Genomic DNA, 14925 nt, shown 5'->3' on the forward strand with positions numbered 1-14925 from the left:
GATTTAGTTGGGAATCGGTCCTGCTTTGAGCAGGGGGTTGGACTAGATGACCTCCTGAGGTCCCTTCCAACCCTGATTTTTCTGTGATTCTATGATTTCCAGTCCCAATCTCCTTGACCAGCCAGTTCCAGTTCTCCCTGCCCTTAGCTCCTATCCGATCTGTCTCTTGCCCCACCACCACCATTTCATCTCCCCCTGACCTCCCATCACATACCCCCTCTACCCATGTTTCTTGTCCGCACAGAAAACTAGTCCCAATGTCTCTTCCTAGGCTTCTTGTCCAAACTCCAGTGTCTTTGTTAGGTTCTATGGGGACTAGAAGCTGGGGTCTGCAGGATTACCAACACCTCCATGCCACTACCTGGCAGCCATGATAGGGCAGTATTCATCATCCCTTGAGCCCTGTGGAGATAAACACCTTGGAAGGCTTCTCTTGGGGCCCCTGATTGGTCCAGGTGCCTTATTTAAGCCCAGGAGGAATTCCAGGAAGTGTCTGTGCAATGATGTGGACTCCCCTGCCAGTCATAGTTATGGACCTGCCTCTCAGATAGAGTTGGGGTCAGGAGTCCAAGAGCAAACTCCTGGTTCTTGACTTCGGCTCCAACCTTTGATGTGGTTCCTGCCCTCTGACTGCTATTGCTCTGACCACTGGGCCTGACCACCCAAGCTCCAGTCATGACAATTGTTCCCACAGCATAGTCCCAGTTAACTTGCCCAGCCAGTCCCAGTTCTCCCTCTGCATTCCAGCTCTTTGTCAGACCTGTCTCCCTTCCCCCCACATCTCCTTCAATTCAAAGTTTCAACATTTTTATTTTCAAAAAAATTCAGCCTGAGGCAATCAGACACCCAGCATGGAAAATTTCAGCCTGAATTGTTTGGCAAAATTGTAAACAACTGAAAAGTCTTAAAAAGGGAAGTGTCAGGCAGCCTTAATAATGGGCTGTGTTACAGGCCCCACCTATAATCGTACTAAGTATAGCTGACATGCTGCCATCACTTCCCTAAGAATGCTGCAGGATTGCCTATTTCTGAAGCATAATGATTTTTTGGAGGCCCTCCAAGCAGCATGTCACAGTGGGTTTCGCTTCTTACATGCACACTCATGCATTTTTTTAAACTCATATGTGCCTATGAATTCATATATACACACACACAAACATGCACACAGCATTTATTTATATATCTGTGTGCACACAACCATGCAATCTCTTGCATACTCTCACCATTTAAGTCTGAGGTTTTATCTTGTCGAATAAGATTAAAAATCTTAATAGACATGGAAATCAATATGTACTCACTACATCTATTCAGTTTAAGATATATTGGTAGCTTTCCAAATCTATCTTTTCTAACAAGTTCTCACTACCCTCCCTGAATTGTCAAGTTTTCAGCAAACTCAATAGACACGTCTTTTCCTAGAATAGAAAAGAATAAATATTTATAACTTAACTCAGGAGGTTTTTATTAAAATAACCAGACCAAAAAGGTTTGGCTTCTACCTTTATTGAATTATTTTAAAGGTAAAGATAAGACAAAAAAGCCACTATCATGTAGGGTGACCAGACAGCAAATGTGAAAAATTGGACAAGGGGGTGGGGGGTAATAGGAGCCTATATAAGAAAGACCCAAAAATCGGGACTGTCCCTATAAAATCGGTACATCTGATCACCCTACTATCATGATCACTGTATAAGGTTAGATTGCCCCTCACCTCTTGCATTTTAGGTCTGCTGGATTAAACTGAATGTTCATGATTCCATAATCACTTTCATCACCTCCAACAGGGATCAGGAGAGGTTTGGTATCCTCTTCCATATTTGAAGAATGTATTTCTTCTAGATCCTGTAAATTATTCTGACCTAAACAAGTGAAACAAGACAATTATAATTAGTAATTAAGGTCCTGGTCCTGTTACGAGTTTGGCATGGGCAGAAGCCTGCATGCATATAGGGTTCAGGTGTTACAAGGCAGGCAGAAAGCAAACTTTACTAGCTACCTGGTAATTCCCCTTTCATAAAAGGAACTTGATTGGTGGTGGATAGCTGGCATAGTGTGTCTCTACAGAATGCTTCTGCTTCCAGTGTAGGGATGCAGCCAGAATACCAGTACTCTCCAGTTGCTGGAATAGCCATGCATAAATTAGAGCACCCTTGCTGAGGACTAGACTGGTCCCTTCCTAGCTGGCCTCAGAATCCAGGGGCCACAGCCACCATTCTTCCCCTTTCCCAGGCTATGCTGATCACAACTGAAAATCAGGCCCACAGCACTCAAATTAACATTGAATAGGGTGACTTCCTTCTAAGCTTTTGTCATGTTCAGACCGTCATAACATCGGACTGACTTCTGTTCTCAAGCTTACACTGAAATTCACTTATTTCAATGAAATTACTTCCAGTTTGCCGCCGTGTAATTGAGAACCGAGTTTATCCCATTCAGTGGACTAAATGCCTTGCTGTTTCATTCCACTATTGCAAACTTTCCAGAAAATACATCCTAAAAGTTGCACAAAGATTTCTTGTATATTTCCCAAAATAAAGATCAGATTAAGGCAGTATCCTAATGACATCATTTCATGTTCAGCCACCACCAACTAAAAGGAATCAGTTGTTAATATTCCTACTTATAATGCATTATAAATGTGTATGATAGTTTGGAAAAGAACACTGACTAGATTCTGATCTGCAATACATTGTTTTTTACATTGGTGTAATGCCACTCACCTCAAATGAGTTACACCAGTTTGAAACTAATATATATGGGATCAGAATCAAACTTTAAACACAAATATAAAATGTTATTTTCTTTATTTTGGTCTTCATGTTGAGGCAAGGGAATATTTGATAATTGAGTTACACCACCCAAATTCTGCTTATCAAAGATGACCTGAGGAAATCACTAAGGTACAATTTAAATATAAACCATATTCTTTATGCTTTATACTGCACAGAATTTCTAATATTTGCTTGAATCATCAAATTAAATGCTTAAGAGCTTAAGTAACAAATATCAGGCATAACTTATGCACAGACATCTCATAATTTGGCAGATATTCATCTGAACGTTGAGAGCAACATGTGAATCTTCTTACAAATGAGAATCTATCCTACATGTGTGTATTGGGGCATCATTCTACTGTAACTGCTTACTAGCCTTCCTCGCACCACTTCCACATAGCCTCTCCCAAAGTGCTCACCACATTCCTCATTCCTGTTCCATCAAATTTTCCTCCCCTCTTCCTTCCCTACCCCTCCTCCCAAAAGCATCATCTCCCATTCCTTGAACCCATCTCTCCTTTGCAGCTCTTCTTCCCCACACCTTTACCCTCTTAAATCTACGTATAACTTCTGCAGCCTCTTCTGACTCTTCTTCTCACCTCTGGCAATCTCTGCCCTAATGCTGGTTGTCATCCCTCTGAATCATTCCCTGCCACTACCACTGTCCCACTGGCTCTGTTTTAACCAATCTGATTGTGCTTATTCCTCTGTTCCTGCCTCCTTCCTTCCCTGGCTTCTTCTGGACCTTCTGGAATTCCTGCTCCATCTACAAAACTTACCAATATTTATCATCTCTTCTTGCATTCCCTAAAACCTGGCTCCTCCCATCTGACATCACCTCTCCTACTGCACCCTGTCATACAGCCTCCTCCCCAAAGTGTCAGCACGTGTCAATGTTGGACTCCTAGTTCCCCAGCCTTACCACTTCCAATTCCTCCCTCCTATCCTTTTTCAAACAACACTAGGGACTGGTCTACACTCTTAAGTCAAGTTGGCTTAACTACACTGCTCAAGGTGTGAAAAAACTTGTCCTATGCGATGTAATTAAGCTGACCTAACCCCTGGTGTAGACACTGGCAGGTCAATGGCAGAATTCTTCTGTCGGCCTAGCCACCACCTTCAGTTGCTGTAATGTCTACTTTACAGCACAACATAGAAAAGTTAAATTATTTACTGAAAGCTACACAGGATGTCTCTGGAGGAGTCAGAAATAAGAACCTAGACTTCTTCCCTTCTGGTCCTGTGTTAAGACCATCTTTCCTCCTTTTACAGAATTCTGTTTTTAAAGTAGAGATGGATTTAAACTACAAACCCAAATCCAAACATCTTAATTTTGTAATGGCAGACACTAAACTTGAGTCCTACAAACACACAATATATGACACTCACTATATTAAATCAGGAAGTCATTTTTTCAAGAAACAAAGTTACTAAGTTTAGTAGGTTTTGTTGCACAGCAATCTCCTTGCAGCCTTTTCAAAGTGATTTTAGCAGAATGTTTTAAAATATTTATTTGGGGGCAGGTCAGGGAGGGCCCTGATCAGCAAATGTCTTAAACTTTTCTCATTTACAAATTGATGTGAAAATGAGTGGTGTCTGTGTGGTGTAGGTTTCCATAGGTGAAACTAGTGAATACTTGCAGTTTAAAAGGGGGAGACAGATGGGAAAGAAAGGTACTATAAGAACAGGAACAAACCTTTCAAGACTAAAACAGGAAGAGACACAACTTTAATTTAGCCAAAGCTGTATAGAACCAATTGAGTTAAGAGGAAAAGTAAGGCTCAAAGTTAAAGGATAAATGTGCAACTGTTGTTGCAGGAATTATCTTAGTGCTCAGAAATAACTAAAGCAGTGTTTTTCCCGCCTGAGGGTCCCTGTTGCTTGTCTAATCCAGTGAAGACATGAGACAGACAAGACTGGAAAGCAGGGGAGCTGAATGACCTTGGATCTAGTCCATACACTCCACTATAAATGTGTTTAAAGTAAAGGGCAGTTTCTTGAAACTCGTCTTTATTCTGTGCTCCTGAAGGAGCCCCAAATAGACCTGGGTACAAAGCGTGACGCTCTGTACCTCGGGAACACCCTACACCCCCATGTTCATCTTTATAAATGATTGCGTGGTATCCAATACAAAGTTTGTTATGTTGGGTGTCTTCAGAAGGCTCATGATGCTCTGAGCATGGTTGTTACAGTGATGATATAGTAATCGTTACAGTAATGTTATAGGTTATAATTTCGTGTGTATAGTTATGAGGTTGAAAATGTACCCTCATGGCTTAAAGCAAACCCATGCAAAAACTCTCTAAGAACAGAGAGGCAGTTCATACCTTGCCAGGGCATGGATGGGACAAGCCCAGCCCAGCCTCACAGGAACAATGGACACTGGCTTAGGCAGCAACGAAAGAATCTGTTACTCCCTCAAGGGAGTCACCCCCTTCCTTTGGTCAGTTTGGAACTGCAATGAGGTAATGCTCACCTGACTCTGAAGAGGGGGAAGGCACAAAGCCAAGAGGAAAGAAAGGACATGATAAAAGGGAGAGACATTTGCCATGCTGTGTCTCTCTCTTCCAACTACATCTACAGACACCACCAAGCAACTGAAACGCTGATCAAAGGGGAGAGCCTGACAGAAAAGTAGCCAGCCAGCCTGTGGTGAGAAGCGTCTAAGTTTTTAAGGACATTGAAAGTGATAGGATCAGCTTAGAATGCGTTTTGCTTTTATTTCAGTTGACCAAATCTGACTTGGTCTACATCTACACTAGAGACCTTACAGTGTGTAAGATCTCCCATGTAGTTGCTCTGTGCTCTCCCATCAGCATAATTAAACCACCCTCAATAAGTGGCAGTAGCTAGGTCGTCAGGAAAGCATCTGCCACTGACACAGCGCTGTCCACACTGGTGCTTCTCTCAGTGTAACTTATGTCGGTCAGAGGTAGGTTTTTTCACACCGCCGAGCAACATAAATTTTACTGACAAAAATGCTAGTGTAGACATAGCCTAAGTTTAGCTGTCAAGAAGCTAACAATTCATAGAAAATATGCTATGTTGTGAATGTCTTGCTTCAGGAAGGGTACATGGCAGGAGTGTGTGATATGTGAACTTGTGGTTAGAGGTGGATGTTGCAGATTTAAAAAAAAAAACAACCTGTGGGTTGTCTGAGGATTCAGTAAAACCTCTTGAAAAATTGTTGTGCTTATAATGGTTGTGAATTATACTCTACAAAAATACCTGGGAAAGTTTATAATCTAAAGTGTCCTAGGAGTGCCTTTCAAAATGGAGGGGTAATCGTCATTAAATATTTGAAGTTAATTTCCTAAACCTCACAATGCCATGGGTGAGCTCCAAAAGCATTAACCAGTTTAACTGTGCTACAAAGGTATTACCCGACATCTACAGCAGGAAAAAGTTTGGGCTTTGGTAGTCTGTGTTGGCTAAGAAAACCTAAACTTGACCACTTTTCCTAACCAAGCCAAAGTCTCAGACCACATAGCTTCCCAGGCTGAGATTAGGTATGGTGAACGGGGGAGAGATGGGGATTGAACTCAACCTCCCCCAACCCATAATTTGAGGGCCTGACTCATGACTTTTGTCAACACTATATTTGTAATGAAAACAAATCATACAAAAAATACAAACCTTTTAGGCCAGTGGTTCCCAACCTTTTCTGTGGGGCAGGCGCCAGACGACTAGCCGCCGGGTACCGTGGCCGCCAGACAAGCAGCCGCTGAAATGCCGCCGTGAAGTGGCAACGTCAAGAGGTGTCACCGCCGAAATTCGGCAGTAGCGCTTCTTGACGTTGCCGCTTCTCGGCGGCATTTCGGCGGCTGCTTGTCCGGTGGCCAGTAGGCAGGCGCACATGGATGCCCTGGTGAGCGCCATGGCGCCCGCGGGCACCAGGTTGGGGACCCCTGTTTTAGGCCATCTTGAGGCCTCCTAAACTGGCAAAAAAGGCACACAAGCCATTTTCCTCCAGGTTTGGATCAATACAGCTTTCAGGTTAATAGCTAACCAAGGTGAAATGGATTGTCTGCAATTACAGTTGTTAGCTGAAGATAGTTTTCTGTAGGTCATACCTGCACTGACCTAAGAACAAAGACTAGAAACAATATGTATGTACAAAAACAACGAATCCGGAGGCACCTTAAAGATTAACAGATTTATTTGGGCATAAGCTTTCGTGGGTAAAAAACCCACTTCTTCAGATGCATGGAGTGAAAACTACAGATGCAGGCATTGTTATACTGACACATGAAGAGAGGGGAGTTTCTTCACAAGTGAAAAACTAGTATTGACAGGGCCAATACAATCAGGGTGGATGTACTTCACTCCCAATAATTGATGAGGAGGTGTCAATTCCAGGAGAGGAAAAGTTGCTTCTGTAATGAGCCAGCCACTCCCAGTCCCTATTCAAGCCCAAATTAATGGTGTTAAATTTGCAAATGAATTTTAGTTCTGCAGTTTCTCTTTGAACTCTGTTTCTGAAGTTTTTTTGTTCAAGTATTGCTACTTTTAAATCTGTTATAGAATGTCCAGGAAGACTGCAGTGTTCTCCTGCTGGCTTTTGTATGTTACCATTCCTGATGTCTGATTTGTGTCCATTTATTCTTTTACGTAGAGACTGTCCAGTTTGGCCAATGTACATGGCAGTGGGGCATTGCTGGCACATGATGGCATATATCACATTAGTAGATGTGCAGGTGAATGAGTCCCTGACGGTGTGGCCGATGTGGCTGGGTCCTCTGATATGGGGACAGAGTAGGCAAGGAGGTTTGTTACTGGGTTTGGTTCCTGGGTTAGTGTTTCTGTGGAGTGGTGTGTAGTTGCTGGTGAGTACTTGCTTCAGGTTGGGGGGCTGTCTGTAAGCGAGGACTAACCTGCCTCCCAAGGTCTGTGAGAGTGACGGATCATTTTCTAGGATAGGTTGTAGATCATTGATGTGCTGGAGAGGTTTTAGCTGGGGGCTGTATGTGATGGCCAGTGGTGTTCTGTTATTTTCCTTGTTGGGCCTGTCCTGTAGTAGGTGACTTCTGGGTATCCGTCTCGCTCTGTCAGTCTGCTTCCTCACTTCCCCAGGTGGGTACTGTAGCTTTAAGAATGCTTGATAAAGATCTTGTAGGTGTTTGTCTGAGGAATTGGAGCAAATTCGGTTGTATCTTAGCCCTTGGCTGTAGACAATGGATCGTGTGATGTATCCTGGATGGAAGCTGGAGGCATGTAAGTAAGTGTAGCGGTCAGTAAGTTTCCGGTATAGGGTGGTGTTTGTGACCATCGCTTATTTGCACTGTAGTGTCCAGGAAGTGGATCTCTTGTGTGGACTTGTCCAGGCTGAGGTTGATGGTAGGGTGGAAATTGTTGAAATCCAGATGGAATTTTTCAAGGGCCTCCTTCCTGTGCGTCTATATGATGATGTCATCAATGTAGTGAAGCAGAGGAGGGGCACTAGGGGACGGGAGCTAAGGAAGCGTTGTTCTAAGTCAGACATAAAAATGTTGGCATACTGTGGGGGCATGTGAGTAACCATAGCAGTGCCACTGACTTGAAGGTATAAGTTGTCCCCAAATCTGAAATGGTTGTGGGTGAGGACAAAGTCACAAAGCTCAGCCACCAGGTGTGCCATGGCCTCATCAAGGATACTGTTGACAGCTTGTAGTCCATCCTCATGGAATATTGGTGTAAAGAGCTTCTACATCCATGGTGGCCAGGATGGTGTTTTCAGGAAGATCATTAATGCATTGTAGTTTCCTCAGGAAGCCCGTGGTGGCTCGAAGATAGATGGGAGTGCTGGTAGCGTAGGGCTGAGGAGAGAGTCCAAATAGCCAGACAATGCTACTGTAAGAGTGCCAATGCCTGACATGATGGGGCATCCAGGGTTCCAGGTTGATGGATCTTGGGTAGCAGATAGAATACCCCTGGTTGGGGCTCTGGGGGTGTGTCCAAGTAGATTTGTTTCTTTGAGCTGTGGCGCAAACATAGTATGTATGTATTAACACTCGATAACTAAATGAAAGTGATATGTAGTGCCCACAAAAGGCATGAAGTTATTGTCTCCTGCCACCAACAAATCAGGCCTAATGCTGGGAAACTGGTAAAGCAAAATTGTCAAGAAAATCTTTCAGTCCAAGCACAAAATCTATTCCCTCTTGCCATAAGGAAAAGTTAATGATATGTTTATCCATCTATTGGAGCAAATCATGGATGAATGACCAGAATCTTGAAAGCTGCTGAAAACAGCCAAGCCACCTTTACATCAGATAAAGAAACACTTATTTTAACAGCACCCAAAAGCATGCTAGGCACCTGCCAGTACAGAGAAGACATTTTCCCCTACTCCAGTGAGCTTACAGACAAGGTGCTATGACAGCAACCAAACAGTAAGGAAGAGGCGGAAAGACTGGGGAATATCAGTGAACTTACACAAAGCTAGCTTTTTTAATTAGCAAAATAAATCAAATGAATGAATAAAAGATCTAATTGGCAAGCTTCCTGTAGGCATTCCACACATACCTGGTCTTCAGGCTGAGACAGTATGGTTTGAATGCACTTACGGGACAAGTGGACAAACAGAGCATCAAAGCTATTGTCATTGGTAAAGTGGACGGGAATGATATGCTAAGAGACAGATAAGCAGGAAGAGGTGGAGTTATCCTATCATTTAAAGTAAATTTTCTATAAATAAAAACCTCTTTCCATGTCCCCATTTTCTGTCCTCTATTTTGTCGATCTCTTAGTACTTTTGGTGCCTTTGCACCTTTAACCATTTCTCTCTATTCTCCTTTTCCCACAGCCTCAAATTTACAATCTCTTCTCTCATTTTCTGAATGTTTGGTGCCCCTCAAAAACTCCCACCCACCCCCCACTCATCACCCAGGTCCCTGGTCATCTTCCTCTGAATCCCCCCATTTCCCTACTCCTCTGCTACCAGCAATATGCTCTAGGTTCTTGGCTATCCCTCAGTACCTTCCTTGCCAAGGTCCTTGATTCCCCCCCCATCAAGATCTACTGCTCCCACTAGGTCCTTGCTAGTCACCTCCTCCTCCAATACCGTTACCACCTCTGCTGGGTCCTTTGTAATCCCTATATGATAGATGTGCTGGTAGCACCACTTATTATTAAGATTGCCCAACTCTTTCTATTATAAGATCCTATTTTCAGTTGCTTATAATGTTCAAACTAATTGTTCAGGCTGAAATTTTCCATGCCGAGTGTCTGCCTTCTCAGACTGAAGGTTTTTGACTGAAATTCACAAACAGTTCAGCTGTTTTCAAAAATGAAGCTAAGGGAAAATGTTGTTTTGCCCACACTCATCTCTCTCTCTTTTTTTTTTTTTTAAACACAAGCTCTACACCCCCATGCTTTGGAGCAGGGGCTTGAAATTTGTCATGGGGGGAGGAGAATGGTCTCTGTTTCAGGGATGTACCTCTTGCCATCCCTGTGAAAATTCACACAAGTTTGGCCAAGTTACAAGCCTTAGGGAAAAAAACTTCATGAGCAGTCTTGTTAAAGCTTCACAGCTAAATTCCCTGAAGAGTCTGCCTGTAGTGGGCATGTTCCAGCCTGAGGCTGAGCAGGACTTCCCCTGTAACTGTGGCTCCATACTGCTATTGGCCATGTTGAGGACAGGCTCTGGCTCTGAGAGCTCATGTCTTCTGTGCTTTTGATGTCTCCCTCCTCCCACTGCAGGGCACAGGCAATCTGGAGGAGGGTGCCTGATTCAAATGCAGCAAGGTTAAGAGTTGGACTAAGGGGGTGGAGGCAGGGAGAATAGACTGGGACAAGGAGCCTGGGGGAGGCACACTAAGATTCAACAAGGAGGGAGCCTGGGACTGGGGACTGTGGGCAGAGGGGGTTGGCTGGGGGCAAGGGAGAGACTTTTAAGTGCTTGATTTTGTACCTTAATCTTTTAACATAGGTGTGTGTATGTGTGTGTATATACACATACATACATACATACACACACATTGCTTTCTGTCTTCCCTGCAGCAGGCAGTGTTGGTGGAGTGGCTGGCCACATCTCCTTCTCCTGCAGGTTGCACTTTCTGTCTAATATGAAGTTAATATTTTGGTCTGGATGGAAATGTTGGTCTCCCCCAAGAGTAATTCCAGTACTGTAGTTAAGGGATGTCCCTTTACTTGAGACTTAAGGTTGGGATTTTCAAAAGCACTCACGCCTGCCTAACTTCTTCCACTGAAGTCTGTTGTAAAACAGTGGCTTCAATGGGAGTAAAGTTAGGCCAATGCTGAGTGCTGTTGAAAAATCCCACCCTGATATCCTCTGGTCCATATCCAATAAGGAGCTAAATGTAAATATATACATCTAGGAACAAAGAATGTAGGCCCTGCTTACAGGACAGGGGACTCTGAAAAAGATCTGCGGGTCGTGGTAGACAGTCATTCAGCTGAACATGATTTCCCAGTGTGATGCTGTGGCCAAATGAGCTAATACTGTCTGGGGATGCATGAACAGGGGAATCTCGAGTAGGAGGAGAGGTTATTTTACCACTGTGTTTGGCACTTGTGAAACTGCTGCTGAAATAGTGTCCAGTTCTGGTGTTCAGTTAAAAAATGATGTTGATAAATTAGAGAAGTTTCAGAGAAGAGCTCGGAGAACGATTAAAGGATTAGAAAACATAGTGATACTCAAGCAGCTCAATGTATTTAGCTTAACAAAGAGAAGTTTAAGGGGTAACTTTTGGTGACAGTCTGTAAGTATCTAGCTACCTGGGGAACAAATATTTAATAATGGCCTCTTCAATTTAACAGAGAAAGGTACAACACAATCCAATGGCTGGAAGTTTGTTACACACATTCAAATGGGAAATAAGGCATCAATTTTTGACAATGAAGGTAACTAAGCATTGCAACAATTTATCAAGGGTCGTGGTGGATTCTCAATCACTGAGAGGATGTTTTTCTAAAATATCTGCGCTGGGAATTATTTTGGGGAAGTTCTATGGCCCATGCTATACAGGAGTTGAAATTAGATAATCATAATGGCCCTTTCAAGCCTTAGAATATATGATTAAGAAGCACTTGACCAGATAAAAGGTCTTCAGTGAGATTCATGTAAAGAATCATACACTGTAATGCAAATGTATAACTCTCTACCGTGAATATAGAATCATAGAATATCAGGGTTGGAAGGAACCTCAGTGAGTCATCTAGTCCAATCCCCTGCTCAAAGTAGGACTAATCCCCAGACTGAAATTTGCCCTAGATCCCTAAATGCCCCCCTCAAGGATTGAACTCACAACCCTGGGTTTAGTAGGCCAATGCTCACTAGTTGTCCTATATTCGTCAAACTGTTGTGCTTTATTTCCTTGAGGTGTAGGCAGTCAAGCTTTTTCACCCACACAACATGGGTGGAGTGGATGGGCCTATGTCTTCAAATAGATTTAAACACAGTTCCAGCTAAACTGGCTTCTAACAGCATGGACAGGGCCAGATTGTCAGAAATACCCAAGTCATGCTAGGATAGCATCATGTATGTATATATTTTAAACGGCTAGAACACCTAAACCCTTGAATTCTGTATGTGAACATTGTTTGGCCTTCTCCACAATGAATGACAGAACCATGAGATTTGTCTACACTATGAATTTAGCCATGTCAGTCATGGGACACAGAGGTGTATGTTGTAATTTCTTTTGTTTGTAGTAGGGCTGGGACAACCATTTTATAGAACTGTTTCTAGGGAATAGTTACAGCTTTGCCCTAGGCCATGTAATATGGTTCCCTAAGATGTTATCCACAGTAGACACAATTGTTAGAACATAGATATCTAACCTGTGTCATACAACCACACATTGGAACAGTTAGACTTAATGGCCCCGTCTTCCCTAGAGAATTCGAACAAAATTCCATTAACACTGGGTTATTCCTGAGGGAATTCTGAACCACTGCGCAATGCAGAATTTTGCAGAAATTACTGTTGGGCATGCAGAATTTCCTTCCCCCCCCTAACAAAAATTGTCTGCAGAGCTGTTGAAAGGGGGAGGGAATTGGAGGGTTCCCAGCAGCTGCAGTTCCTAGCATGCCCTGAAGGCAGGAGGCAGTGTGTAGGAAGCTCCGTGCAAGCCCAGGACCTGGCATTAGGCTTTCTCCCTTTGGATCCCTGGGTTCTAGGAGGGTAGGGTCTGTGAATGTCTAGGCTGGGGGGTCGCAGCTGGGCTCTGAGGGGGGGAGAGGGTGTGAGGGTCTGGGGGAGGGAGGGGCTGTGAGTGTCTAGGCTGGGGGAGCCCCCGCAGCTGGGCTCTGGAGAGGAGGGGGTGAGTGTCTCTGGGCTGGGGGGGGGTTCACAGCTGGGTTCTGTGGGAGGAAATGTGAGTGTCTGGATGACTGGGCAACAAAATGGCAGATGAAATTTAATGTTGATAAATGCAAAGTAACGCACACTGGAAAACATAATCCCAACTATACATATAAAATGATGGTGTCTAAATTATCTGTTACCAGTCAAGAAAGATCTTGGAGTCATTGTGGATGGTTCTCTGAAAATATCCACTCAATGTGCAGCGGCAGTCAAAAAAGCAAACAGAATGTTGGGAATCATTAAGAAAGGGATAGAAAATAAGACAGAAAATATCATATTGTCTCTATATGAATCCATGGTAGGCCCACATCTTTAATGTTGCATGCAGATGTGGTCACCCCATCTCAAAAAAGATATATTGGAAAAGGAACAAAAATGATTAGGGGTATGGAACGGCTGCCGTATGAGGAAAGATTAATAAGATTGGGCCTTTTCAGCTTGGAAAAGAGACGACTGAGGGGGAATATGATGGTCTATAAAATCATGACTGGTGTAGAGAAAATAAATAAGGAAGCACTATTTACTCCTCATAACACAAGAACTAGGGGTCACCAAATGAAATTAATAGGCAACAGGTTTAAAACAAAAGGAAGTATTTCTTCACACAACGCAGTCAACTTGTGGAATTCTGTGCCAGAGGATGTTGTGAAGGCCAAGACTATAACAGGGTTCAAAAAAGAACCAGATAAATTCGTAGATGGGTCCATCAATGGCCATTAGCCAGGATGGGCAGGGATGGTGTCACTAGCCTGACTGCCAGAAGCTGGGAATGGGCAATAGCGGATGGATCACTTGATTACCTGTTCTGTTCATTCCCTCTGGGGCACCTGGCATTGGCCACTGTTGGAAGACAGGATACTGGGCTAGATGGACCTTTGGTCTGACCCAGTATGGCTGTTCTTATGGGTTGAGGAGGGGGGGTGAGTGTCTGGGCAGGGCAGGAGCCCATGGCAGGGCTCTGGGGGAAAGGGTGTGTGTGTGAGCTGAGGGGGGGGGGGGGGAGAGAAGTAGGAACTAGATTGTTGTGGGGGTTTCTTCAACTTTCTAATCCTGGGGGAGTTTTTGTTACTGACAGAGTTGCTGACAGGTATTTTGAAATAAATTACCAAAATAATCAAAAGTGGTGATTATGTAGTGTTATTTTGACAAATAAAATTTGCAGAATTTTAAAATATTGTGTACAGAATTTATTTTTTTTGCACAGAATCCCCCCAGGAGTAACTGGTGAAGCTCAACACACAGTGTTGAAAAATAGCTGCTGGAGCCAGAGAGGGGTCTCCATTTGTGTTTCCACTGTTACAAAAACTCTTGCAACTGTGTTTGTTAGCAACAGTTTTGTAGCATTCCCTAATGTAAAAAGGCTCACTATGGTTTGTCCAGCCATTATGAACAAAGCTAAAATGTCAGAACTACATTTTAAAAACATATTTAAGGCATGTCTTTTTAACACAGTTCAAGCAAGACTTGGTATTTTGGCCCTAAAATGTTTAGTTTGGATGGTTGGATTTTAGCAATTTAGCTAGTGTGCTTAAACAAGTTTCCTAAACTCTGTTCTCTAACCAGTTTTTTCATTTGGCTGGGAACCAACCATAGATGGCCTAGCCTGCATTAATAAAACCTTTATTTGAACATTTTATAGCATTTTATAATGAAAAAAATGTAGTTTGTACATGTTAATGACAATATTCAGATGAAATTAGCACAATCTACTCAAAGGAAACTGAACTACTAACAAAATATGATGATTCTTTCCTACTCTTAACTAAACCATTTCATGTCATCTTACTGATCACAAAACAGAAGCTGACTATCTTGCTAAAATATATTGGATAGGTGAAAGAC

At 43.1% G+C, this 14925-nt stretch overlaps 1 protein-coding gene across 6 annotated transcripts in view; it reads right to left on the minus strand.

Annotated features, from left to right (window-relative positions):
- The window catches only part of LOC101933621 (neutral amino acid transporter 9), a 92103-nt gene that overhangs the window by 59378 nt on the left and 17800 nt on the right, over positions 1-14925 (minus strand). For 4 of the 6 annotated variants that reach the window (XM_065598937.1, XM_065598944.1, XM_065598939.1 and 1 more), the window contains exon 2: positions 1712-1859. The exons of the other annotated variants lie outside the window; for them this stretch is intronic. In XM_065598937.1, coding sequence (XP_065455009.1) covers positions 1712-1815 — 104 coding nt within the window. In that variant the 5' untranslated portion in view covers positions 1816-1859. The remainder of the gene's footprint in view (positions 1-1711; positions 1860-14925) is intronic. 6 annotated transcript variants of the gene reach the window in all.

Source organism: Chrysemys picta, chromosome 6 (assembly GCF_011386835.1).
Source record: "Chrysemys picta bellii isolate R12L10 chromosome 6, ASM1138683v2, whole genome shotgun sequence".
Taxonomy (NCBI): domain Eukaryota; kingdom Metazoa; phylum Chordata; order Testudines; family Emydidae; genus Chrysemys; species Chrysemys picta.